Source organism: Opisthorchis viverrini, assembly GCF_000715545.1.
Source record: "Opisthorchis viverrini unplaced genomic scaffold opera_v5_143, whole genome shotgun sequence".
Lineage (NCBI taxonomy): Eukaryota > Metazoa > Platyhelminthes > Trematoda > Opisthorchiida > Opisthorchiidae > Opisthorchis > Opisthorchis viverrini.
Window position 1 is genome coordinate 279,332 of NW_008751799.1, and position 27,671 is coordinate 307,002.

The 27,671-nt window shown below is 44.7% G+C and overlaps 1 protein-coding gene across 1 annotated transcript; it reads right to left on the minus strand.

Annotated features, from left to right (window-relative positions):
- Nucleotides 1-4,160: 4,160 nt before the first annotated feature.
- On the minus strand, nucleotides 4,161-26,846 carry T265_06696 (hypothetical protein; the record flags this gene model as incomplete). Its single annotated transcript, XM_009172030.1, has 2 exons — nucleotides 4,161-4,261; nucleotides 26,744-26,846. 2 exons carry the CDS (start codon nucleotides 26,844-26,846, stop codon nucleotides 4,161-4,163), a joined length of 204 nt encoding a protein of 67 aa, XP_009170294.1.
- Between the last annotated feature and the right edge of the window lie 825 nt (nucleotides 26,847-27,671).

Genomic DNA, 27,671 nt, shown 5'->3' on the forward strand with positions numbered 1-27,671 from the left:
CTCAAACCCTGTTATGATGGCACCTTCAAGCTTATCGGACGTCACTCCAAATACTTTGTTTTGGAGAGAAGCGGAAAGCATGATACCGTCTTCATTGATCGTCTGAAACCTGCCTGCATTGAAGCACCCACGACTACATTCAGCAATCCTACTATTCCAACAACACCTACCCAAGAAATCCCTCCCGCCAGCCTCACTACTTCCACTAGTCGTTCAGGACGACGCGTCCGTTTCCCTCAGCACTGGGCTGATTACGAAACTTGGAGTGACCAACTTGTGATTCGAGCGTTTTCCCCTTTCATTGACAACGCTCTAGTGAGGGAGCAGTGTGGCGTTTTGTACATTTATTTTACTTCCATTATAACACCACGTATTTCATCAATTGCATAATCGTTTTTTGTTTGAATACGATAAACNAAGCTACAAAAACGCGCACTTGTACATTTTCATTAAAATACAAGCGTGGTCACGTGCTTCGACTGTCTCTTCTGATTTCGCTCGCGCTTGCGGCGGTCATTCGCGAGTCTCATGTACTAACTCTGGTACCAAAACATTTCAGACATCTTCGGGATCTATTATATGTGGGAACTGTTCAGAAGAAGACCTCTGGACCAACATGATTGGATTATTGTTTATTCGTTGGCCTGGGCCAACGACGAACTATTTTACGGAGAACAATTGTTAGTGAGTCTGTTCCATCTGACCTCTTTATTTTTGTATACCCAACCTAGCGAACAAGCCAACGACCACCAGTTATTTTTATTTCTTTACCACACACCCCTGGTAGACTAACTTATTGGGTAGCCAGACCACTACAATAGTAAGCGAGATTAATGTGTTCGGCAAGCCTGTTGACAACACATTTTCCCGTGGATCTCAACTCCCATTAAGTACAACATTGTTAGACAACAGCATGAGCCGTACAGTGGCGATGTGAGGGACAACTCTGTGGGCGATCCCCTTTCCCGTTCCTGTTATGAATATGACGCTCTATAGGTGGTGACCGCCATAAAGCGGTCGCCATGATAACGGTAGCCGTTTTCACTCACCTTGAATATTTATTGTAGCTACTGGATCCGTGTCTGTGTGCGACACTGATTCTCGGGCCTCACCCATGCACGGCAGCCTAATCCAATGGCCAACGACGGCCCCTTATACTCAACTCTGCAAATTGTCACTCATCTCGAATACCTATTGTAATTGCAAGGCCCGTGTCTATGCGCGGTGCTGATTATGAGAACTTACCTATGCACGGTAACATAATGCAATGGCCAACGACGGTCTTTCATACCCATATCTATACGTGATACAGCTTATCTTTGCCAGCTATAGTAAACACCAGGCCAGTATCCATGCAGATCGGTAAAATGCGGTCTAAACCATGCGTGATACTCTAGTCTGACAGCTCGTCATACTCGTTACTGTACTCGATGCCGCCTTATCTGGCCACTTAACGTACCTGCTAAGTCTATGTCCATGTGCCGCGCTGAATAACTGGTGAGCTTATCCAGTCCAATCCGCCGTACTCGCAACTATACGCGTTGTCGCTTATCTTTGCTACTTATGATAAACACCGTGTCTGTATTTGTGCGAACCGATTAATATGAGGCCTGAAATATGCACACGTACCTAATCCAATGGGGAACGACACCCCATACCCGTAAATATACGCGATATCGCCTACCTTGACTACTTCTTGAAACTGCTCGGCCGGTGCCTACACGCGACGCCAATTATTAGGCCTCAGCTATGCGCCCTATCCTAGTCTAACTCCAAAGATGGCCCGTCATACCCATAACTTTGCGTCCACTTGTTTATGTCTGCTACCCACAGTGAACACCAGACCAGTACCCATCCGAGCCAATAAAAAGGAGCGCAACAACTGCGCGTGATAACCTAACCAAAGAGCCAACGACGGCTCGTTATACTCATAACTATACTCGATGTCACCTGTCGGGCCATTCATAGTAACAACCGGGTCCGTGCACTGGCTCGAAGCAGACTATAAGATTCCAACGACACATGATGGGCTAATCCAACGATCAACGGCGGTCCATCATATCCGTACGTCGTCCACCTGCCAACGCTCCATGCCTGAAAATATACTATCACCATTACCAGCCTGCTTCTTATTATTGGGCTCATAGGTACAAACATAATGTCTGATCAATCCAATTCTCAGATTTTACTCCACAAAGCATCTGAAAAAATGTATAGTCAACTACACCTCGTTATTGACGTTTCGAGGACCTAAATATCAGGCGAGATAACTCCTTAAGCGGTGAGTCTCTCGCTGGTGGCTTCAAAGGAAAGCAAATGTACAGTCAGTGCACTCAGAAGAGAAGGCGATCAAAGTTTTCGGTTAGACTCTCTAGCGGTGTTGATAGCCGACAGTTTCAATCCCCTAAAAATCTGTTCAAAATGTCAGCTGACCACACTTCATTAAACAGGTCGGTTCAGTCCGATGAACTTCTACGCACTCAGTGTGGCTCCTAAATAATCAGGCATCCATACGTGCGCTTCATGATGATATAGCTGAGTGAAATTATCACCCGGAGATTTGCACAAGCAAACGTTTTATTCTACATTGGTCATCCGGGCATTTCCGGCGCAAAATCTGCCAAGAATGAGACTAAAATGGAACAACTTCCGTGCAGATACATGAGGCATCGTGCTGGCTAAGATCAACTTACGAGCAAGTATGCTTTAATTTAACTAATAGCGTGATTGTTCCACATTTTGCTTCTGTGGCGATTTTGGTCGATGCGGGTGACCCCCGCATCTTTCGATGTTAACTGAAACGCTCAGTGCACATCGAGTTTGGACCGCTCGCCTTATGTTTTTGCTCGCCGCCATGTCTAGCTGTAGTATATCAAATATCCGGAGCCAGCGGGTGCTCAGTGGACGTCAACTCTTCACAACTTTTACATTTTTCTCCAAAAAGGGACAAAGACAGCTGTTGTTGATTAATTCACGCTACTACGATGCAGAGACTATTGACCTGGTTCCCATTATAGGGGAAGAAAGCAGGTGAAACAAAGATCTTTCGCCAAACAAAGGTGTCTGCATCGGATAAGGCAGTTCTCTCCAAGTAGATGTGGTTGGAGGTTGTGAACGCATTGGGTTATCAATTTTATTCGTGTGCTTAAAGATAGACTACAGAATCGGGGACTAAATCGGAAGGATAGAGGTTCACCCAAAAAGGAAGGCTGCTGACTCCAGGTAAATAATCACAATTAGGCAAAAAGTGATACACAAATTGATGTGCAGGAAATGTTGCACTATTTGCTTTAGGTTAAGAAGGGGACCTGAGGATTATTTCTGGACTTCTCATGGAGACTTAGGGGGAAACAGTAACTTACCACTGCAGATCGAATCAAACAACGCCGTGTGTGCCATTGTTGCCTGGCGGTATTTTTGTCAATATAAGCAAGCTGTTTACTCACATTCAGTATTAAAAACCACTGAAATAGCTTCTTGGGCCTGCGTCTTCCTGTAAACCACAGGCGCAGGCTAATGGTCACTTTGCTCACATAACAAAATAAGTGAGAAAAAGAAGCGTCCCTTAAATGGCATTCTCATGCTCCGCAGTGTTCAGTGCTCGGCACTGGCAGAAAAAATAACCTACTCGGATGGCTCTTCGCAGCGCACGTTGTTTCATGCTTCATTAGCGCAGAAATTTGCGTTTTGCCCGGTGGTTAATTCTGCAGAGTATCTTAGAGGACTTTAGAAACGCTATTACCCATGGAGTAGCTGTCATCGAGGCTAGGTGATCCTGATCGGCCATGAGGAGTAAAATAAAATTTTTCCACCCTTAATCAGAGACCGATTGGTCACAGGTAACCGTTCTCAGAGAAAACAAAAAACAAAGACCACAGGGAGTACGCGTACCCTACCTTTAATCCGCCAGCTTCTGAGAAACAGCCCACTATCTTGAACGGGGATCACCTTGAGCCATAGAAAGCCCACTCGGCCACTTTATATTCCGGGGCGTTTTGTTGACAATCTGATAGAGGAATGGGGGATTCCAAATAGGCGGTCAGTGCACGACAAATTAAATTGTTCTTTTATGTTCTCCCCATTTTGCTTTCCCTTTTGCCTTCTGTTTCCTCTTGCTTCTACCTACCAGGAGTTTTTGCTCTTGCCGCAAATCTTCTGGATTACGCGCATGTTTCGTTCTCCGGTCCTGTTTGCATTATTTCAAAATTCATTATAGGGACATCCCCGTATTCCACTGCCACCGTTCTACAAAGCGGTTTCCCTTCAGAAGAGGCAACAGTAATAGAAAATTTACTATTTTCCACGTTAGGGAAAGATGATGTGTCTCTCGACTGATAATTTTCCCCCTAATTTTTTTAGTTACTCTCCCCCGCTTAGACCGAATTTTCACGAATTTATTAAGGAAGCCGTTGGTGAGAAAATAAGTGGGACAGATTGTGACTTACGTCAGCGCCTGATGGTCGGCGGTTGAAATTCTAAGAATGGTTCAACGATGAGCTGAGTCCTTGGTGGCGATAAAGACATCGGGGCGTTCTGTGAAAACTCTGTGCAATTTGCGTACCTTGTTGGGCAAGTTTGCATTACTTTCCATGAAGCAAATGCTTTACACTGTCAAATAAAGCTCAGGATTGCGCCATTTCATTGGCTTTATCCTGCCTTCTGAATGAAGCTTAGACGTGCAACATCCTTGAGCACCCGAACTACTAGTAGTTGCATTGATGTTATTGAAAGGACTTGTAGATGGGAAATAAATGTCATATTTCGTTGTTTATATTGCACCAAGTTGCAAAAAAGTCTGACGGTCAAACTTAAAGTCACTTCACAACAAAATTTGCAGACTTATTGTATCAGTAGTGTCTATCAAAAATGCCATTTAAGCGACCACACAATTCTTTCCCCTTCACATATTCGGTGGTCACGGGTCCAATCATACCACGTTTAGCTTCCAACCGTCTGATCTAGTGTTTCCTTCCGCATGTAATTAGGCTATAAACAAAATTGCATGTGACTCTGCGTGGGCATGATATTGTTTGTGTTTCCCTCATTGGTCACTCCAACTCCTGCTATCCACAAAAGTGAACGTCGGTTATCCGATAACTTCAACAATTTCTCTCTTAAGTCCCGAAACCAGGTGCAAGCGTGAGTCTTTACTGACACTCTGAGCCTTCTCAAATATCCAGACTGGTTCTGCTGCCCTTTCAGCGTATCCTGTTCACAAGCCCAGTGGTTTGCTACTCGATGCTCGTGTATTCATACATTATCAATGACGCACCTACTCAAGGAACGCCCACTCTATACTTTCTTCCGACTGCAGTAACGGCAGGTCTGTCTAGTTTCATTGTGCACTATAACTCTGGGACGCGAACAGCCGCAACTACTCTATCCCACAATCAGCCACATTAGCAGTTTTACTGATCTCGGCTGAAGCGAAATTGCCAGAGACCGCCCAGCGTCAGCAATGGCTTCCACATTTTTTTCGAATACACTGATATAATCGCCGTGCATATCAGACGCAATTGATACGGATTTTCCACTTAACAAAACATACATTTTGGTACGTAAAAAGCATGCTCCCTAGTTTTGCTTCCTCCCACATCATGTTGTTGACTACCATGTTAATTTTACCACGATTAGGTCATGCCCTAAGTGGTGCGAACTCGAAAGGTTGCAGAACCGGACCAATAAATGTGTGACGGGCGATATTACTAATGAGACATGCTAGTGGTATGTGGTCTTCTCGTGAATCCGCCTCGCGTTTAATGAAAGGTGGGGTTTATTGGAGAACCTGTAAAACTGAGTTGCCGTATTCGTTTACGATTGCGTGATGGTCAGTGGATACCCTCGAAAGCTCAGTAAGACGCGTGATGATGATCAGTTTTTGAAAAGTGTGCACATGAGATGTTTAATTCTCTGTCTGGTATTATGCAATTGCTTAGTTGGTGTTTGTTATTAAACGAATCCGGCAGAAGATCCTTCCTCCTTATTGACCGAGTAGTCAGCAAGCGCTTACATAGCACGCACCGATCGGTTACTGGCTGATGAGGCAGGGTGCCGATGATATTTAGCCCGGCCTGGGTGGGTGCATCTGAGACCAAACAACTTCGCAACATTATCAACAGTTTTGGCACTTGGTGGTTATTTTACGGTGGAAATGCATGTATAACAGAGGCTTTTTCCTCTAAAGTTACCCCTTAATAGAAATAGAAACACGCCACCTGCAATGAGTCCGAAAATATAAGGAAGCATCTGTTTGTCTGGTGACAGATTCGCTCTTAAATTGCCCAACCGTAAGAGAGCAATCGCCGGCGAGCTCACGAATTTCACGAAAAAACTTCCTGTTAATTATCCACTTCAAATGGTAGGCTCGTTCGCCTAGAAAATGCAGCGTGCGTGCGTTTTCCCCCAAAGCTACGCTGGCTGGATGCTAGGAGATGCAACTATGTGCTTTAACATTCGAATCTTGAGCAGTTTTTTAGCGCTTTTGATGATACACAACATGTTCGTTCGCATGTACAATTAAAAAACCGTTGACAAACCATGGTCATAAGGCCTTTAAGCAGGCAGGTTGTCAGCAATCCACAGACACAGCGTACTGTTGTCGTCCTCTAGGCAACGCATCCTCTGTTCTGTTTTTCGAGAAGCTTCCTACTGGGATGAACTGTCAAGAATTATTCTGTTCAAGGTTATTACGCAGAAGTCCCATCTTCTTGTACCAACACTTTATCTGTCTAGGATAATCAGGATAACCTTTCATTCTGTCGAAAAGAGCACTTTGCAGCATTAAATCCCAGCGTTCAGTCCCGACACCCTTTGAAATCGTCCAGTAGGGCGCTCCAAGTCATATCAGACTGTTTATTAATAATAACCGATATCTCTCTTCCTGGCCAATTTGACATCCTCCTCCCTTTCACTGAAAAATCTTGGATTTACGAATGCCTGGCTAATCTCGGGCCCTGATGACGATGATGTAATGTGACAATTGTTAAAAAAGCGTCGATCCTCATTGACATGCATGCCTCTGGGATTTGTTAGCCTTTCAGGTGCTGTCAACAGGACTTTGCATAAAATGTCATCGCTGACGATGATGCAATGTGACAAATGATAAAAAAGCGTCGATCCTCATTGACACGCGTCCCTCTGGGATTTGTTAGCCTTGCAGGTGCCGTCAACAGGACTTTGCATAAAATGTCATCGATCTCATCCCACTGGAGCAAACGAAAAACACGAAGTTTGCAGCATGCACCACGCTTGACGTCGTTTACACATTCTGACTTATCAGAAAGATGAAACTGTCCATGCATCACCCGACAATAATACGATTCAGAGACAAAAACGATGTCTTTTATCTAGGCCACCCTCTCCTAAACCCAAAAACTCCAAAGCTGCTCGCATATGACTGCAGATGAAGCTTTCTGAAATTTCACCATCTTGATCTCTTAACTTGAAACTGAAAGCTTCTAGATGGACCCTTTTCCTGTCTCTGTCTGCGGTAGTCACTCAGTCGCAGACTTTACATGCGATCACCGGCAACTACGGCAGTTGGATTGCTGATGATGCCTGCGCGCGAAACAGCCGGGGAACCCCCACCTCCCATAACAGCATGCTGTCCGTCAACCGACCCGGCTTCTTATTTGCTCGCAACTATTCATGTTAGACCGGCAACACGGGAGGTGTTCCAGGACAGTCGGGTTTCAAAACACCTCCAAATATACAGTAGTACCGGGAATTCAGTATATTTTGGCCATTGCACCGCACAAGTCGCCTATCACCTCCAAGCTCTGCAACTCCTGCTCATGGTCTGAGCTTTTCACTTCTGATCTTGAGCGTTTACCTAAGTCATCTCTGATCTACACATTAGCAAAATCGACCGTCCATGTACCAGATGCTGTATCTTATTAGCCTGCAACTCTGTCTACTTAGCCCAGCTAGCTGCACCGCTACCCATACGATGTCTCCGTATACATCACGGCACGTCTCAGGACCTCATTCTTACCAGGTCCCATGTCGACTATTAGTTAGGGAACTGATACTCTTATCCCTATTCCGTTTCATGCTGACATTCCTGGGGTTAGTTAATTGACGCAAAGCACCCTACCCACCTCCCATGGTCCCGCTAATGATATTCATGTCTTTTTAATCAACAAGGGCGCACTTAACTAAACTACATCACATTCAGGCTGTCTCAGCTGTGGCTTCTCCAAAATCGACTACCTCGATTGACCAACTATCCACACTTATTTTTCACACCCAAGCGCTACTCTACCATAACAAATTAATTATTGGTGATCCCAAACTTCCTGAGCTCTCCTGGTTTCAACAAAATGCTCCATGAGTTTTCGCCTCTGCTTGCCTGACTTGCTGTAGAAGGCTGGTCTCAGCTACCAAGGCATCCCACACACGGTCCTTGCACCACGAATATTACCGTTGCCAGGGGTTATCTGTGTCCCAACGCAGCATTAGGCCAGAAAGTCCCTGGTATTTAACATTGTCTTGTTACTTGCAGCTAGGCGAATACTCACCCTTCTTCTTCTCTTCCTCCGTCAGCCCCTCATCCTTTCCTATGCATTTGAAGCCTTTACAATCTCTTCGCACCATAAAACATGGGATGAGTACCTACTGTCTCGTGACATCCAAAATGTGCCAGCACTTTTTAAGGCAGTGCCCTGTCAGTAGTATGTCTAGTTGCTCCTACACGAGCTTCAGACATTTCTGATTGCCGTCCAGCCTGATGAATTATGGTGTGTTCTTCTGGAAGTCTCACGACCACCCTTTTCTTAGTCTTAGTGATAGATTTGCGACTGAGATTATCATTGGGAAACTAGCTCTTGTACAGTGCAAGAAATCGACTACCGTGTACAATTTTTCAATCTAAAATGCTATGGTGCAACTCACAGGCGCTAAGTCTCTAATTCCTCCGCAATTTCAAGTATCGTGGCCGCTAGCGTGAAGCCTGTTGCTTATGCCGTTCATATCGTACAATCCCTAACCCCCATTCCCCTGACCACCATGTTCCCTCCGCTTCGACTCTTTTTACTCACTGCTTCCTACCTGGTTGCGTATTGTCCACATCTGTTGATGATACAAACCTCACTCTCTGCAAACTCTTGGTCACTTAACCTGCTTCATTTTCCTCACTGGTCCAATCTGAAGACCCCAAGTTCTCAGACACTGGCAAAATCCCTTCTATCATCCTAAAAGCCGGGGGCCCGAACATTGCCACCCTCATCCTTAGCCTTTTCAGTAACTTTCCCACCAGTGGCAAGGTTCCGAGTCCGTGAATGCACTTCACCATTATTTTCGCATCGCTGTTATCCCAGCCCTCAAGCCTTGCTTATTTTTCGCACTAATATACCGTTTATTTAGGATGCTTACCACTGGTTAAGTTTGGCCGACCCACTGCTTCCTCTACATAATTTGTCTATCCAGCGGTGTAAACATATCCGTAGCACTCCCACGAAAACTGTCTCATAATCGTAATTCCACACCCTTTCTCCTCTTAGTACCCATGCACCGTTTCACACTAAGACAAGAGCTATGCAATCCTAGTTATGACCCGATCTACCCAAAAATTAAAAGCATCGGTGCCCTCCCAAACCGGCGGCTTTGTACTCAAACACCGATTATTGGTTCCAGAGTAAACGTTTGCACCCAGATCCTACCACGCTCTTCACTATTCGGTTATAATTAAAAGTACATGCAGATCTAACCTTCCGGGGCACCCGACAGACTATGGTCATCAGGCTTTTGCGCTACATTTGGGCTTTTCACGGTCATAGAGGTTTGAGCCTCGTTTATCCACCGAGCTCGTTGACGTATTGTTACTTTCCTTTATTCCCACGATCTTGCCTAAGTCGCCCAAATTCATGAGCTGCCAAGACCAAGGGGATTCTGATAAGACAGCTGAAAAACTCTCGTTTCATCTAGACTACAAATAATCGATCCCAAACAGCATACATTGCCACAGTGCCATTACATCCATCTTTGTCTTTTAGACACTTGGTGAATTTCGGGGAATCGGTCAACCTTCACTGGATAATTCAACTTCACTCCAGAACCACTGGAACTGCACGACATGTAGGGTCGACTGTGCTTGCAACGCGCTTGGAAGATCTTGGTAGCTACAAACACCGGCGGCTATTTTTGGCCTCATCTGCTCCCATCTCCTGGCATGGCATTCCCCGTCTCGCAATATTGTTTGTCTGTGCCGTTTTTAGCGCTCCAGATGCAACGTAATGGATTTGTTAGCAGAATTTCGCAAGCTACCAATGTTTTAATGGATGGTAATTACAGCAGTTAGGGACACACTGATAAAGATAAATGGCATGCGAAATGTGGAATAAGCCAAAAAACGACTTATCTATTGAGGACAATTAGTGAAAATTCCTGAGTGGAGTTCCCAACCAGCGACATTTTCCTCTGCAGTGTGGCTGCAGCAGGGTTTTCGTAGTTGTCCGTGGAGCGTTATGGAGCCTAGCTGACTTCCTGTCCCACGCACTATTGCACTTACTGGGCTGAGATAAATGCCTCGTGCGCTGTGCGACATGAAGTGTGAGGTGGCTACTTAGGTTTGATAGTTGCAAAACCATAAATAAAACTCGACCTGATGTGGTTGAAGATTGTGAGCCTGGCGCTTTACGCAGATGGAAGGCGTGTTTTGAAGAGACGTCGTTTGCATGCCTAGCCTCAGAAGCAAACCCAAAATTTCTCTGGAAAACCGTGGTTCGAAAGAAGGTTAATTTAACATAATGTTTCAGCGTTTGACGGTCATTATTGGAGCCCTTACGATCTCCACGCGCGACCGCAGTTTTGTTAGAAGCTGTTTAAAGGGGCTCAAAGTTGCGTGAAGCCTGTTGCTTATGCCGTTCATATCGTACAATCCCTAACCCCCATTCCCCTGACCACCATGTTCCCTCCGCTTCGACTCTTTTTACTCACTGCTTCCTACCTGGTTGCGTATTGTCCACATCTGTTGATGATACAAACCTCACTCTCTGCAAACTCTTGGTCACTTAACCTGCTTCATTTTCCTCACTGGTCCAATCTGAAGACCCCAAGTTCTCAGACACTGGCAAAATCCCTTCTATCATCCTAAAAGCCGGGGGCCCGAACATTGCCACCCTCATCCTTAGCCTTTTCAGTAACTTTCCCACCAGTGGCAAGGTTCCGAGTCCGTGAATGCACTTCACCATTATTTCGCATCGCTGGTTATCCCAGCCCTCAAGCCTTGCTTATTTTTCGCACTAATATACCGTTTATTTAGGATGCTTACCACTGGTTAAGTTTGCCGTACCCACTGCTTCCTCTACATAATTTGTCTATCCAGCGGTGTAAACATATCCGTAGCACTCCCACGAAAACTGTCTCATAATCGTAATTCCACACCCTTTCTCCTCTTAGTACCCATGCACCGTTTCACACTAAGACAAGAGCTATGCAATCCTAGTTATGACCCGATCTACCCAAAAATTAAAAGCATCGGTGCCCTCCCAAACCGGCGGCTTTGTACTCAAACACCGATTATTGGTTCCAGAGTAAACGTTTGCACCCAGATCCTACCACGCTCTTCACTATTCGGTTATAATTAAAAGTACATGCAGATCTAACCTTCCGGGGCACCCGACAGACTATGGTCATCAGGCTTTTGCGCTACATTTGGGCTTTTCACGGTCATAGAGGTTTGAGCCTCGTTTATCCACCGAGCTCGTTGACGTATTGTTACTTTCCTTTATTCCCACGATCTTGCCTAAGTCGCCCAAATTCATGAGCTGCCAAGACCAAGGGGATTCTGATAAGACAGCTGAAAAACTCTCGTTTCATCTAGACTACAAATAATCGATCCCAAACAGCATACATTGCCACAGTGCCATTACATCCATCTTTGTCTTTTAGACACTTGGTGAATTTCGGGGAATCGGTCAACCTTCACTGGATAATTCAACTTCACTCCAGAACCACTGGAACTGCACGACATGTAGGGTCGACTGTGCTTGCAACGCGCTTGGAAGATCTTGGTAGCTACAAACACCGGCGGCTATTTTTGGCCTCATCTGCTCCCATCTCCTGGCATGGCATTCCCCGTCTCGCAATATTGTTTGTCTGTGCCGTTTTTAGCGCTCCAGATGCAACGTAATGGATTTGTTAGCAGAATTTCGCAAGCTACCAATGTTTTAATGGATGGTAATTACAGCAGTTAGGGACACACTGATAAAGATAAATGGCATGCGAAATGTGGAATAAGCCAAAAAACGACTTATCTATTGAGGACAATTAGTGAAAATTCCTGAGTGGAGTTCCCAACCAGCGACATTTTCCTCTGCAGTGTGGCTGCAGCAGGGTTTTCGTAGTTGTCCGTGGAGCGTTATGGAGCCTAGCTGACTTCCTGTCCCACGCACTATTGCACTTACTGGGCTGAGATAAATGCCTCGTGCGCTGTGCGACATGAAGTGTGAGGTGGCTACTTAGGTTTGATAGTTGCAAAACCATAAATAGTTAGGGACAACTGATAAAGATAAATGGCATGCGAAATGTGGAATAAGCCAAAAAACGACTTATCTATTGAGGACAATTAGTGAAAATTCCTGAGTGGAGTTCCCAACCAGCGACATTTTCCTCTGCAGTGTGGCTGCAGCAGGGTTTTCGTAGTTGTCCGTGGAGCGTTATGGAGCCTAGCTGACTTCCTGTCCCACGCACTATTGCACTTACTGGGCTGAGATAAATGCCTCGTGCGCTGTGCGACATGAAGTGTGAGGTGGCTACTTAGGTTTGATAGTTGCAAAACCATAAATAAAACTCGACCTGATGTGGTTGAAGATTGTGAGCCTGGCGCTTTACGCAGATGGAAGGCGTGTTTTGAAGAGACGTCGTTTGCATGCCTAGCCTCAGAAGCAAACCCAAAATTTCTCTGGAAAACCGTGGTTCGAAAGAAGGTTAATTTAACATAATGTTTCAGCGTTTGACGGTCATTATTGGAGCCCTTACGATCTCCACGCGCGACCGCAGTTTTGTTAGAAGCTGTTTAAAGGGGCTCAAAGTTCACTGTGGGTGCGGAATTTGCACTTATATGGCTGTCGGTGGCTTTGGGTATTATCCATAAGAAAACCATGAGAAGTTTTGTGGAAATCCGGTATACTTTCGTGTTTCCTCATGTATCGAATTCGGAATGATCTCAAAAGAACGTATAAAATTTTTACGGCAATTCAGTTTGCGCAAACTAAAATTGGGGTGGCCGTTCACGACCTGGATATAAAAAATTCTTCTGTTGTCGCGACAAGCGTCCCGTCGAAGCCGAGAAATTCGTCACAGCTGCTAAGTATTTCGTTTTTTCCGACAGTCACCATGCGTTTTATCTGGCACGTGGAAGGGTGTGATCTTCACCGATATACCGAAACGCCATTAGTATCGAAGCCGAGAAATTCGTCACAGCTGCAGAGTATTTCGTTTGTTCTGACAGTCACCATGCGTTTTATCTGGCACATGGAAGGGTGTGCTCTTCACCGATATACCGAAACGCCATTAGTACCGCTGGATGAGCTATTGGGTGTAAGCGACAAAACCGATAAGTCGAGCAACGAGCAACAAAGAATGGATCCGAATTCAAAACGAAAGTGATCCCGACGGAAATGTGCTGTACTGATAACAAATCAATTAATGTACGACAAACCTTGACAGTTACCGACCGACAGTTAGACCCACGACAAACAGGGAGACAAGTGTCAAGCGTGAGAAACCAGCACGAAAAGTGCCCAAAATGTGAATTTAAACAAGTGATAATACGGTTCGTTTGAGGAACCAAGAACATGTTCATAGTTTGTGCAACGCAATGTTTTAATGGATGGGATAGAGATGGGGTGATGCGATAATAAGAAAATGTCAATGAGTAGAAGGCAGGATTGGGCGGGACATGTGAATTTAAGCGGTTGAGTTCAAGGAGATTGGGCGGGAGAAATTTTCAAGCGTTTTGTGCGATACATTGGGCTTGTGGGCAGAACGATCGGCGGCATACTAAGGCGGCCGCTGATTTCAGGTCTTTGCACAAATCAAGCGGACCAGTTCGGGTTTGTGGGTAACCCTATTTGTCTGGAAATATTAGAGATATAGTGAAATACGGGTAAACCATCAGACTAGGCATGATAGTCGCGGTACCGTCATCGCGACGCCCTACCTGGGTTCGTGGGCGGCCCCGTACGTGAACATCTAGGATGAGCCGTTTAGGGTTGTCATAGTAGTCAGGATGTTCTTATGTTAATCGAGGGTTCACGGTGGTTCATTGCTGCCATTCAAATGAAGCAATAGGACAGTCGTGTCTATATTGAAGACTCAAAATTGGAAGAAGTGTCAAAATTGACTGCAAGAAAACACTTTGATGTGAATATGAATGCTGCCCGAATTAAAGGACAGTCAAAAGTTGTCACGATTCCTAACTACTTGAGTGAGGTGACACTGACCTATTGCAAAACAATTATCGATATTCAGGCACAGGCAATAGGTATACGGTCAATGCAAACTGGATTTGGCGTGTGACAATGAGATACGTGCATTGGCTAGGTTGCGCTCAACTAAGGTACCTCAGAGCTTACACAAATGTGAGACCAGCGCTATCTGGTTGTGTTGCGTGCCTGTAGGATGAGTTGACATCGAAATGAAGTTGTTACAGCCTGAAGGAAAGGGTTGAGCTTTGCAAACCAGTTGCTTCTGAGGCGTCATATCGCACCTATTTGGTGAGTCTCTGTTGGCATCTTTCACTTTTCTATCAAAGACTTTACTGATTTACACGGAGATTATTTGGAATACGTGCCACAACCAGGTCAAGGTCGGGCCGGAATCACAGGCGTCCGATGAAAGTTGCTTCCATTTTAGTTTTCCCTTTCTTCATTGAGAAAGAAGAATTATGAAGTTAAACCCGCGGACGAGGTATATTTGGTTAAGAGTCATGCAGTGAAGTGGGAGATTTTAGCCCGGCATTCTCGTGCGTTGTCGTAGGCCGAAGGTTTCTATGAGGTGGACATGTAACGGCATGATACAAAGGGCTCCGAAAGCTTCAGAAGGCACCTTCTCCGTATTCCTATTTAATTTTGTGACCGACAAAAGAATAAATTTGAACGCTGAAATGTCTCTTAAATCCGGTTTTCAGATATCCGGTAGCAGTAATCTTGTCAACCTGGAGTATGCAGACATCAGTCTCATCTCCGGAGGGGACAAAAAGTCCCAGGTGTCATTGGATGAACTGGCCAAAGTTATCCTATGCATAGAAGCAATTTTTACCCACAAATGTTTATGTTCCCATAATGATGTTAGCTCCCAGCTGATCTGTGGTGTAGAATCAGCCATGATTATAAGGTCACAGTCAGATTGATGCGCGAGTTTGTTTGTGGTTGCAGGTAATGCAACAAGTAGGCGATGGGATACAGTCGAGGGAAGAATGGGGTGTCTGTGCAGGTGCTACCAAACTAGGTGTAGCAGTGCCATGCCATCACTGCAATGAAATACTTTGGTTTCTGCACAGCTTCGTAACGGTCAACATTTTGGGGTGATTGAGCTGGGCTGTGCAGTTCTGTTAGAGGTGGGATATGTTTGGTTGAACGAGGAAAATTTCAGAGGGAAAACTAAGCTTGTGTAAGATCGCAGAAATTTTTCCCGTCCTGTTGGAGACTGTTGTGGGCGTAGATTGCAAGCCAGTTGGAGTGGATAACACACCAACAGGACGTTCAAAGCAAGCAATGCCGAAGTGTCAGTTTGGAAATTGGATGACATCAATTTTGTTGGTGAAATTTGGGAGACGCGCGGTTGGGTAGAGTGCATTATCAGAGAGAAAAACCTCACGCTTAACAAACTAAGGTGGTGAAAACAAGTGTATAAATGACTTGCGATAGGTGTAGATTCGTACGCAGCAGACTGGTGGTCAAGCACGTTCGTATTTTGCTAATATATGCTATTAAAAAGCACAAGAGATCTAGAGAAAACCGGCGTAAGCATGCAGAGAGGTGTGGTGGTGCAGCCTGTGGCCCTTGGACCCTAAGGCTCAACTCCACACTACTTGATCGTACGAGTGACGAGAGCACACTCCCATTTTACTTTAACTTGTGTCCAATAATGCATATGTTCGTTGATTCCCGCCATCAACTCATTGATATACACATGGTACCCTCGTCACCGCCGATTGGACTGATTTAGCAAGTAGTGAGTTCACCTTTAAAGAAGTGAGACTCCAGGTTCAGCGCGGACACCGACTGGGACTTCGGACGAAGAAATTTATTAAGTGCTTGGGAGATACTACAACTTTGTTCAATCAGGTGTTTTAAATGTTATCGCGAAAGGTGCTTCCAAGTCGTAATGATCACATTTTTTCAGATACCATGTCGATTAAAAAGCGGAGAACTGGATTCACCGCATATTGTTTGTACCGATGCAACTGATAAATAGAAAAACGATTTGGTAAAGGCGGTTGTGTATTCTTTAGCCATGGGATTGACAGGCGAATGACGTATGGATATAAAGGACCGCAGATGAACGTTGGATTAGTCAATTATGTATGTTTGGGGCATTATAGTCGGCTACGGTTGTGTGCACTTCCCCGGCAGTTACCAAAAGTAGCCTCAGCAGGTGACATCGAGTACAGTTATGAGTATGACGGGCCGTCCTTGGCCATCGGATTGGGCTACTGGGCATAGTTGAGGCCCTATAACCAGCGTTGTATATAGAAACAGGCCTACCCATTACAATAAGTAGCCAGGATGGGCGATATCGTCTACAATTACGAGTGTGACCGGCCGTCTTTGGCCGTCAGATTAGGATATGACGCATTGTTGAGGCCTAATAATCAGCGTCGCATATAGGCTATGGCCTAGCAGTTTTGAAAAGTAGCCAATGTAGAAAATCTTGGGTATAGTTATGAGTATGAGACGCGTCTTTCGCTATTAGATCAGGTATGTGTGCACAGGTTAGGCCTCGTATTCAAGGGTTCGCATGAATACTGACCCGATGTTTATGATGAGCAGCATAGATAAGCAACGACGCGTGCAGTTATGAGCATGAGAGATTAGGATGGATTAAGATACCGGTTCTGTCACGGAGTGACTGGACCTTACCGTGGTGTGACGGTTCGCGAATCTCAGAAATCCAGTGAGTTACATTGGGGCGTGTCCCTATGACACTCACAGAGTCACTCGTACCACGTTGGCCAATTTTTGGAAGCCTGACAAACACGGTCTCCTGGTCCTGCAGGTTGTGGGTCGGAACATGTGGAACTCATTTCGCAGAAATGGTAATACATTTTCATTTCCCGCCAAACACCGCCGCCTTGCGGTTAGGCTTTTGAGACCAATGCTTTGGTTGATGATCTTATTCGTCCCCCCGCTTAATTGCGGGCGCCCCGGCAGTATTGCAGCCCTCGCACAAATATGTACTGCAGTGAAGCATTCGTGCTAAACACGATTTCATGCCGTCAATGATAATGATTATGATGATGAGGTTACCCGTTAATCAACGCCGCACATGGACACGCATCTAGCAGGTACGATAAGTCGCCAAGTAGGGCCACACCGAGTACAGCAATGAGTACACCAGGCCGTCGGATTAGGCGATCGCGCATAGCTGGGGCTTTATTTTACCGGCTCGCGTGGATACTGCCCCGCTGTTCACCAAAGATATACACCGAGTACAGCAATGAGTATACCAGGCCGTCGGATTAGGCTATCGCGCATAGTTGGGGCTTTATTTTACCGGCTCGCTGGATACTGCCCCGCTGTTCACCAAAGATAGCAAAGATAATCAGCATCGCGTAGATTTGTGAGTATGAAGGGCCGTCGTCGACCATGGGAGTAGGCTTTCGTGCATAGGTGAGTCCCTGTAATCAGCGACGGACATAGACGAGTATCGAGCAGTTACGATAAGTAGTCGAGGTGAGTGGCAATTGCTTGCTGTATCGTGGTGACCACTTTATGCCGGCCACCACCTATAGAGCGCCATACTCCTACTAGGAATGATAATATTTTGCTGGCAATTCACCCGCAGCTGTCTCATGACCATTTGCATATAAGCGAAATGGTCCCCGCATCGCCACTGCACAGCACAGGATGCTGTCTAACCATGTTGTAGTTATTGGAAGCTGAGTTCCATGAGGAAATGTATCGTGACAAAGTTCACTAAACAAAATCATCCTTGCTGCCGTTATCGTGGTGACCACTTTATGCCGGCCACCACCTATAGAGCGCCATACTCCTACTAGGAATGATAATATTTTGCTGGCAATTCACCTGCAGCTGTCTCATGACCCTTTGCGTATATGCGAAATGGTCCCCGCATCGCCACTGCACAGCACAGGATGCTGTCTAACCATGTTGTAGTTATTGGAAGCTGAGTTCCATCCATGAATGTATCGTGACAAAGTTCACTAAACAAAATCATCCCGTTTGTTAAATTTGTAAAGCAAAAAACATCAGTGATCGATTTTGCTGGGCTGTCATTTTATTCTCAATGAACACCGAAGAAAACCAAATATATGCTAAATTTCGGTTTTCACGCGTAAACCAGTAACAAAATGCGCATCGGTGATGGCCTGCGACTTTTGTCTAACCATGTTGTAATTATTGGAAGCTGAGTTCCATGAGGAAATGTATCGTGACAAAGTTCACTAAACAAAATCATCCCGTTTGTTAAATTTGTAAAGCAAAAAACATCAGTGATCGATTTTGCTGGGCTGTCATTTTATTCTCAATGAACACCGAAGAAAACCAAATATATGCTAAATTTCGGTTTTCACGCGTAAACCAGTAACAAAATGCGCATCGGTGATGGCCTGCGACTTTGAAATTTAGCCCATTCAAACAAAATGCTATGACCATGACGTCACCGAAAGGTGAAAATTGATTAGTCCAACTCTCCATGGAAATCACAACTTCAAAAACCATATAGTTTCGGTAGAAACAATTTGGGTGTGCTTCTAGTGAACGGCCGTTTACACTGACAAAGAATTTCGACCGAATGTTTTGTCAGCCATTCGACGAAAGTAACTTCCCCGAGGCCTGGGAGGAAACGGCTGCCACACCAATCTACAAAACTGGTGACTGAGTATCGCTCGACAGCTACATGCCTGTCAGCGTACCGTGCAAAATGATGAAAGGCATTCTGAAACGGGCCTCTTATATCACCTCACTGCCAACAACTTGATATCCCCAGTTCAACAAGGATTCCTCCAACATCATTCTTGCGTGACGAACATGCTTGTATTTATGAACTACTTAATACAAGCTTACAACGAGTGACTAATATCGGCTGCGATATTTTTAGACCTATGAAAAGCATTTGATCAATTCCCACACGTCCCGCTGCTTCACAAATTCGAGTCATACGGGATCCAAGGGGAAGTTTTGCGTCGAACTGAGGCGTTCCCATCAAACAGAACAGTCCGAGTGGAAGTAGCCTCGATCAATTTTCTCCGGCCCTTGTTTCATTAAATTTTCTCGAGGTTTTGTCCTGCGATCAACGACGTTCCAGACATTCTTTCAAGTCCATGTCCACTTCTTGCATACTATTTGAAATACTGAGGTTCAGTTTTAGTGCCCTCCGAATGTATGCAGACGCCGCAAAGCAGTGGTTGTTGGACGCGTAGTGGTCTGGCTACCCAATAAGTTAGTCTACCAAGGGTGTGTGGGAAAGAAGTAAAAATAATGACGCTAGGTTGGGTATACAATAATAGAGAGATCAGATGGAACAGACTCACTAACAATTGTTCTCTTTAAAATAGTTCGTCGTTGGCCCAGGCCAACGAATAAACAATAATCCAATCATGTTGGTCCAGAGGTCTTCTTCTGAACAGTTCCCACATATAATAGATCCCGAAGATGTCTGAAATGTTTTGGTACCAGAGTTAGTACATGAGACTCGCGAATGACCGCCGCAAGCGTGAGCGAAATCAGAAGAGACAGTCGAAGCACGTGACCACGCTTGTATTTTAATGAAAATGTACAAGTGCGCGTTTTTGTAGCTTTTTCGTATTCAAACAAAAAACGATTATGCAATTGATGAAATACGTGGTGTTATAATGGAATTAAAATAAAGGTACAGAACGCCACAGACGAATACTTTTCTTTGAATGGCGAAAAATGCTTCCATATGTCATTCGGAGGAAACTCAATGAACGCCCTTGTCACACGTGGTGAGACTGGGCGAGAAGACATCACAAGGATAGATGCGAAAAAGGATTTGGATATTTGGCTTTCTTCAAACATGTCATTCTCACTGCGACATTAGAAACCGGCTCAAAAGGCATTCACTCTCCTACGGATAATTTGGCGCACCTCCCCCGTATTGCTCCCGTGGACCTCCAAATGCTGTATAGGGCCTACGTCAGACCGCTTCTTTAAAATGTCAGCCAAATTGTCCACTCAGGGCGCAAGAAGGACGTAATCTTCATTGAGCGTGTCCAATAGGCTGCCACGAAAATGATTGCCGGCCTAAAACACTCGAACTGTAAAAAATCTTTCGCCGTGCTGGACCTCTTTTCCCTGGAATACCGTCAGCTGAGAGGATACCTAATATTTACATTCGCCCAATTTGAACAAGGTTTAGCCAACGGGCTTTCCACGTTGACTCAGTCAATACATAACCGGGAAGTGGTAAGAAGCCTTTCAAACTCAGAGCGCACACTCCGATCAGGCAAAAGTTTTCTAATTTCGGGTAGTAAGTGCATGAAACACCCTGTTCATGCTACATGCAGTACCCTGTACCCTGTGAGCCTTCAATGCATATCCATGCTCTTGCAAGCTTGCTTTCCCGCGCTGAGAACGCTACGCCCTTTTTTGTTTGTGCATTTCAGGCAGCAGCTGAATGACAACAACAAAAGCGACACGGGGAACTTGGGCGAATGCCTCGACCCTGTGTAATAACCCATGAACCCGTGACAGTCTGGGGCGGGGAAGATGAGTGAACTTGGACAATAAACTTTGAGCACTGACATACAAGACTAGTGTTTGCTAGTGTACGTACATCCTTGTTTTATATCCGGCCGTACGAAAGGTGGCAAATGAGTTTTCCGTGAAACGATATGCAAAGCTTGAAAACCAAAGCAGCGCACTTCGCATGGAGCGACAGTTCTTGGAATGGGTGCAGAGAAGTCGATGGTACCTGGCGCGATTAGTAGGAGCATGAGTCTTGCATGCAGTAAAGACGATGTTTCAAGTGATAGCGGTATGATAGGTTCGCCGTTTTTCAGCTGGGCGATACGCTTCAGTTCAGTCATAAGTGTTCAGTAGAGTAAGCAAACTACTGGACGAGAGATGGTGTCACTGGTTACGCTGGGTCGTCCTGCCGAACGGTAAATGTCGTTTGTCAATTGAGATATATGGTCAAGTTTTTGGAGTTTGTGGAGGGATTTGGCCTGCAGGGCGAACGGTAAATATTTATCGTCGGTAAAAACCTAAAATTGTTAACCTTCACAAAATGGCAAAAACGTTGAATGGAAGTGCAAATCACAAACAACTTTCAGTCGAAAATTTGGTAAGGGGATTGTGTAGATGAGAGCTTTCTGAAAACGAACCTAAGTGATTGAAGCTCGCCTTGGAAAGACTGTTGCAGAACTGCGTCTATAGCTAACTTAGATACATCAAAAAAGAAACGTGTGCGTCAGGTGTTAGTGAAATAATTTTTAAGCATCAGCCAATGATGGTTAACTCGTACAGAAGCTTCCCAAAGAGCGTCAACAACGTACATTTTGAGCGGGAGGATTAACAACCTCCAGGTTAGCAAAAGGTGCCAAACGCTTTACAGCGCTTAAAATAAAAAGGCGGAGAAAATTTATCATCCCCAGAAAGTGGTGAACTTACCTAACAGATGTAGGATCAGGCAAGTGGCGAGTGGCGTCAAGTTTGTCAATGACCAGGGAGATGTCATTTGAGTCAATGGCATATCCAAGAAACGTGATTAAATTTGATGTAAGAATACATTTTGCAGCGTTATTGATGACGCCATATTTGGTTAACCGATTAAACACAGTGAGCAATTGTTTTAATTTCGTGCGTGTGTAGGACTAGCAACCAGGCTGTAATCCAGATACACAGAAACAAAAGAAATACCGCTCATAACCTTATCAGTTAAGCCTTGAACTATTCGTGCTGCTTACGTACAAATTCAAGTCACCCAAGCGGTGTGGTACTAGCACTTTTATGAAGGTCATCGGAATGTATAAGGATGTGAGGATAAGCGCAGAGAATGTCAATATGAGTCATATGATTAAAATTGTCCCTTGCAAACTGTAAGCTTTCAGGGATTGAACATCGTGTTGGTGTAAAAGCAGGGGCTCAAAGAATATGAATAGGGTGAAACAGTGAATGTTTTGGGTTTCGTTAAATCCGGAAACTGAGTAAACATTACGTATGAATGTATTTCGGCACCCTTAGATAATGTTAGCGGATACATTGACGGGAAATCGATATATTTTGCTGTTGTAGTGGTTAACGGCACCACGGAATCTGTAGTAAAAAGAGCAGATGACCAATGTAGGTCAGCTAAAATGTCACGAGGAGAAAATCCAAGTTAATCCTGACGCACAGTTACAATAGCAAATTCCGTAGTTCAGTGATAACGTTGAACCACCACACCAAAAAGTAAGAGAGTTCTATCTTCCTGGTATTCCACACCTCAGGTGATTGCAATAATAATCTGCAGGTGTGAATAGATGAGTCCAGTGTTTGAAGCTAAAATTCTTGTTCACGTTGAATTAGTAGCAGCCAATTATAAACAACCGACAGCCACAACAACAGTCACTCAGCAAAAGTCCCAAAGTCATTTTGGACCCAAGTAGCAGGCGGTTATGATTGCATTTCAATGAAACAAAATTTTGTACAGTAATGTGGCCGATACTGACAGTCGAAAAAAGATAATATTGAGCATGAAAAATAGCAGTTCACAAGTGCTACGCTGTAACGGACAGTAGCCTGTGGACGCCGATGAGACGCTGTCTCAAATCAGACTATATGTTGAAACATGTGAGAACTTATCATAAGTTATAGGATTGTGTACTTCAGCAGTGATGAAAACAAGAGATTAGCACGTAAAATGCGCTGTTCATTATTTTGATAGAGGAGCCATCGGCGGTAGTTAGATCAAAAGTGGAAGGTTTGGAGTTGGATATAAAACTACTTCTGATGTCATCTTCAGTGTCAACAAGAGTATTTAGTCCAGAAGTCTTGTCGGAAATCATCGGTTGGCTGATGATGCAAGGAGGACATTTTACTTTAGTCCCCTTAACAATTCTGCCTCTGTGCTTTCCGACAATGTCCGAGGGGAAGCGTAATTAGTTCGGAAGAATCTTGTTTGGTAGCACATGCGTGTACAATGTTCAAAGGTGCCATGGCGCTAGGAATGACCACTTCCCCCGAAGGGTGAACGGGGCCGAGGTTGCGACCGTGGATTTAACAGTGTAAGGCAAAATTAGAAGGGTGGAAACAAGTGAGTGGCTGCTATCCGATTCGTTAATCCGTCAAGACAGTCGTGAAGACTTGACACAAGCTAGTATATCCACAAAAGAGATACCAGAATAGCATGGTCGAATTCCCGATACCTTATCTGCTTTGCTGGCAAGTCAGGCGAGTGAAACACCTGAACTGGAAGCACGGAATGACTGTACGCGGGTGGGTTGACGTTCCGAAAATTGCTATTTAAACAATGCTCCATCAGTTTATGGGTAGTCACAACAGTCAAGGCGGGGTAGAGTCATCGAGAGATTCCCTACTTAGCAGTTGTTACAGTCATTTGTGTTACTATAGACTATAGCGTACAATGATGGTGGTACCTAATTCAGATACACATTGGTATCGTGAGGGTCCAATTAAATGTCACGCTAATTGGCCGCTATTTCAGGAATGGGATCTTTAGGCACACGGTAATACATATTACGCTGTTGGATGATTCCACTGAGGGTGAACTGAGCTTGGACTTGAGTGGACCTGGATTTTCAGGGATTCACAGATTGATACACACGACCGAGGTCTTCGCCAAAGCATGGATCAGCTCTCTCGAATTTGAAGAACCAAGAGGGCGTGTGCAGCACATGATGGTTAAATACACATTGTGGAACAATGGTGCGGGAGGTACGGCTGTTTCAGTAATGAAGCCGGTCAATTTGAATCCAAACAGGAAATTGCTGTTGACTATTAGTGAAATTTGGGGTTGCTGGCCAGTGGACACAGTGAGATGGAGAAATTCGCAGTAGAGATAAATAACAAGTTGATTCTCAGATGTATGGTTTACATTGAAAATGGGTAGACTCCTGGTGTCGGTGTTGGAGGGATGTCAGATTTAAGGAAGGAGACAGTGTCAGTGCATAGGGCCAAAAGTTCGTTCAATGCTCGAGCACGGTAGGTAAAGTCGTTGGGTGGGGCAAACTGAAATTACAATTGAACACTGAGGTAGTTGGACCCGACGGAGAGTTGGAGCAAATTGGAGCAAAATCATCCCGGAGGTGGTTTGGGCCAGGTGGGTAACTTGTTCGTATTACAATTGCAGTAGCAAGTGGGGGCCAAAGCGGTAAAGAGGTGAAGTCGAGAGTCGGAAGAAAGTAATTGCGAGTGTGCCATCAGACCGAGTGCAACAGTGGCAAGCCATCATATAATGGCAATATTGCAATATTGCACTGACATACTTTGGTTTCTGTAACCGTAACAGATGTCAAGGTTGCGGTGATCGGACGGGGGCTGCACGCTCCTGTGGGCAGCGCCATCTGGTTTAGCCAAAGAAGCCACCACAGGTAGAGTCAAGACAATGTGGAATCACAGAGGATTTAGATTAAACTGGAGTTCCATGTGGATGTGAACCAGTGACCAGGCAGAATGAATAGCGGGTGTTCAAATCAGCTCTGCCGAAGACTGAGGCTTGGGTAGATATGGGAATGGGATGTCACTAGTAGAGTCTGATGGGCATAAGACATATGGAACGCTTCACGAGTTCGCCTGTCATCTTTGCGCGGAACCGTCCTTTTCTTCTCTTTAGCGCTCAATTTTTGGTAAATTTGTCCCCGAAGCGAGTGTCCCGACTGATGTTTCTTCACTGGTGGTGGTATTTACCATTATTTGGTATGCTTCGTTTCTGAAAAGCAAATAATGGATGCTGGAATGCTTAAATATTTGTGCCGAAGTGCGCCATTTCGTTAGTGATATTGGTGGTGACAATTTAACAACTTTAAAGGGATACCAAAGCTCCCCTTAGTGTAAGCAACCGAATGCATAGTTTCTGGCATCTAGCGCCACTTACTACTAAAGTTTATTTCAGGCTTCTTGCTGTTGGGTCCACTGCTTCTTTCCCCAAGCGTGGGCGTAAAATTACCGCTTTTTACTGTTGTGTTCTACAACCTTTGAGCAGCAATTAAATCTTCCTTAGGTTTATTTTACCATTGGAGTCCAAATATCTTAAACAAAATCCTTTACAGTTGCATCGCTACTTAAGAAAAAAATCAGAGCCCCAAAGTACGTTTTTGATTACATGTTTGATCCCATAAGTCGTGGAACATGCGCTGACGCAATTTTTAGAGCTGCATCAGGTCATCCATTTCTCATTACATTCTTCTGCATCAAGCTCATTAATGTTTTACAAACCGTATTAACACGGGTGCTAGTGGTCATATGGACGATGATAATGTTTAGCTTAGACCTGTGGGCGTCGTACTGCCAGCCAGGGTTATACGTTACAATGAACATTTTCCCTAAGTGCGCAACGGCTCCAAAATCTCGAGGGGAATTCTACTCAATATCAAGTCTTTCCTTCAAGTAGAATCTTCCGAGTGAAAATAGAGCCTAGCTACTCTTCCTCCATATCATCTCTGTCGGTAACTCTTGGAGTTCTTCAAGGCTGCTTTCTGGACTCACTCCCACTTCAAATCTACGGCATTGACCTTCCTGAAACTCTTCGAAGTCCACAGTTGCCTTTGCAGGCGATCAGAGACCTTTGGTTTCAAATGCTAGTGCACTTCAAATGGACTGGACGCCAGAAAACAGTAATTAGAAGACTGGTACGTTCCTCTGAATGACGAAAAAGTTATGCTCATGCAGGTTTACAATATACCAGAAATATTACGAACCTGGGTTCAAAACGAACTCAGGTATCTGGCTCTTTTCGAGCAATTACTTTTCACTACATCACAAAAATCTATCAAGTTGTCATTTGTCATTCTTGGGATTATTTGCCACAATTATACCTGGACCTTCGATCACTGTACGCAGCCTACATCCGAACGTCTCTTGAGTACGCCAAGCAAGTTAACTAGTCAAGACACAAGAAGGAACAAACCCCTATTGAGGGTATCCAGATACATACATGCCAAATATGAACCTCCTTTCGTCTAGATTTGATTTGTCCATTTACTCAAAAGCCCTCACACACATGTCACAGTGGGATTGCGACTTGTGACTCTACACCTTGTTTTTTTTCCTCACCACGTAAGATCAGTCGTTTGGTTCCTTCTATCATGCGGGATATGGCATCAGATGAATATTGCATAACTTCTAAACCTAGAGCTCAACTTATAGGTGAATTTCACATCCGTGCCACTACGCTTTTGAAAGTTAGGCACCAGATGGATAACCTAGTAATCTGCCATTTTTATTTGCACCATCCTGGAGACCCATGCTTGACCTGGCGTGTTCGGAACCAGGAATTTACTGAGCTTTCAGAATCCTACAAAAACTGCTGCTACGAAAACAGCTTCCATGGAGAGCACCGCGGTAGGCAGATATATAAACAAACTCAAAACACTTACTTGTCCTACCAAAAGTGTGGCGTTTCGCTGTACACGCCCATAATGCTTGGTGAAGTTCAGTTTGCAAGCTTGAGATTGTGTGCTTGCAAGAACTCTCACACATAGCCACTGTGTGCGGATCGGATGACCAATTGTCAAAGATGGCTTTGAATGGCCGAGGGGTTTAGGTCATGAGTTGATATCGGTGCAAGGGGAACTAGTGTGACTGTAACAGTCTGATACATCACTTCTGTGTTGCCTTTTAACTATTTTTTATATTCTAGAGCATTTTTGATAGTAATCCGGGACCTCTTTAATACCAGCCATCTAATCATCCTTTTGCTTTTGCAAACGTGAGAGTCATTTAACGAAGTAGTGAAAGGCGTCCATGTAGTGTGTCCTTTATTTGTTGGCTCGCTTGTTGAACCCCACCATTACACCGTCATTTTTGTTCCTGGTTGGCAACGAAAGGGTGCAATCTTTTAAATGTCGTTTGAAAGTTGTCATGATAACGCGTCGTCCTTGACTGAAAACTGAATTAAAGTTGTGATATTCCTTCAACTAGTCACCAAACGGCACGTCACACATGACGCTGAATCTTTTCGATTTCAAGTATAAACCCATTTTGTTTTAATTTCCACGAATAAAATCGCACGCACCTCATTCGCAGTTATTCAGTATCGCGACGAAAAGTTTATTACGGCCAAAGCTAGCCAGTTTGTTTCACGAGGAAGATGATTATTGCACGTAATTTGAGACTAGTTAAAATGAATTGGGACCGGGAAGGATAATGTTTGCATTTGAACGGGGCCTGTTAGCTGAACGATGCCCTGATCTGCTAAACCTTTGCGAGTGGAGTAAGAATTTCTGCTTCAAAATGCTTCGTTTTCCTGCGTATGTGCTCAAACCAAAAATCATCCTAACCTACATTCATATTTTTGCAGCTCAC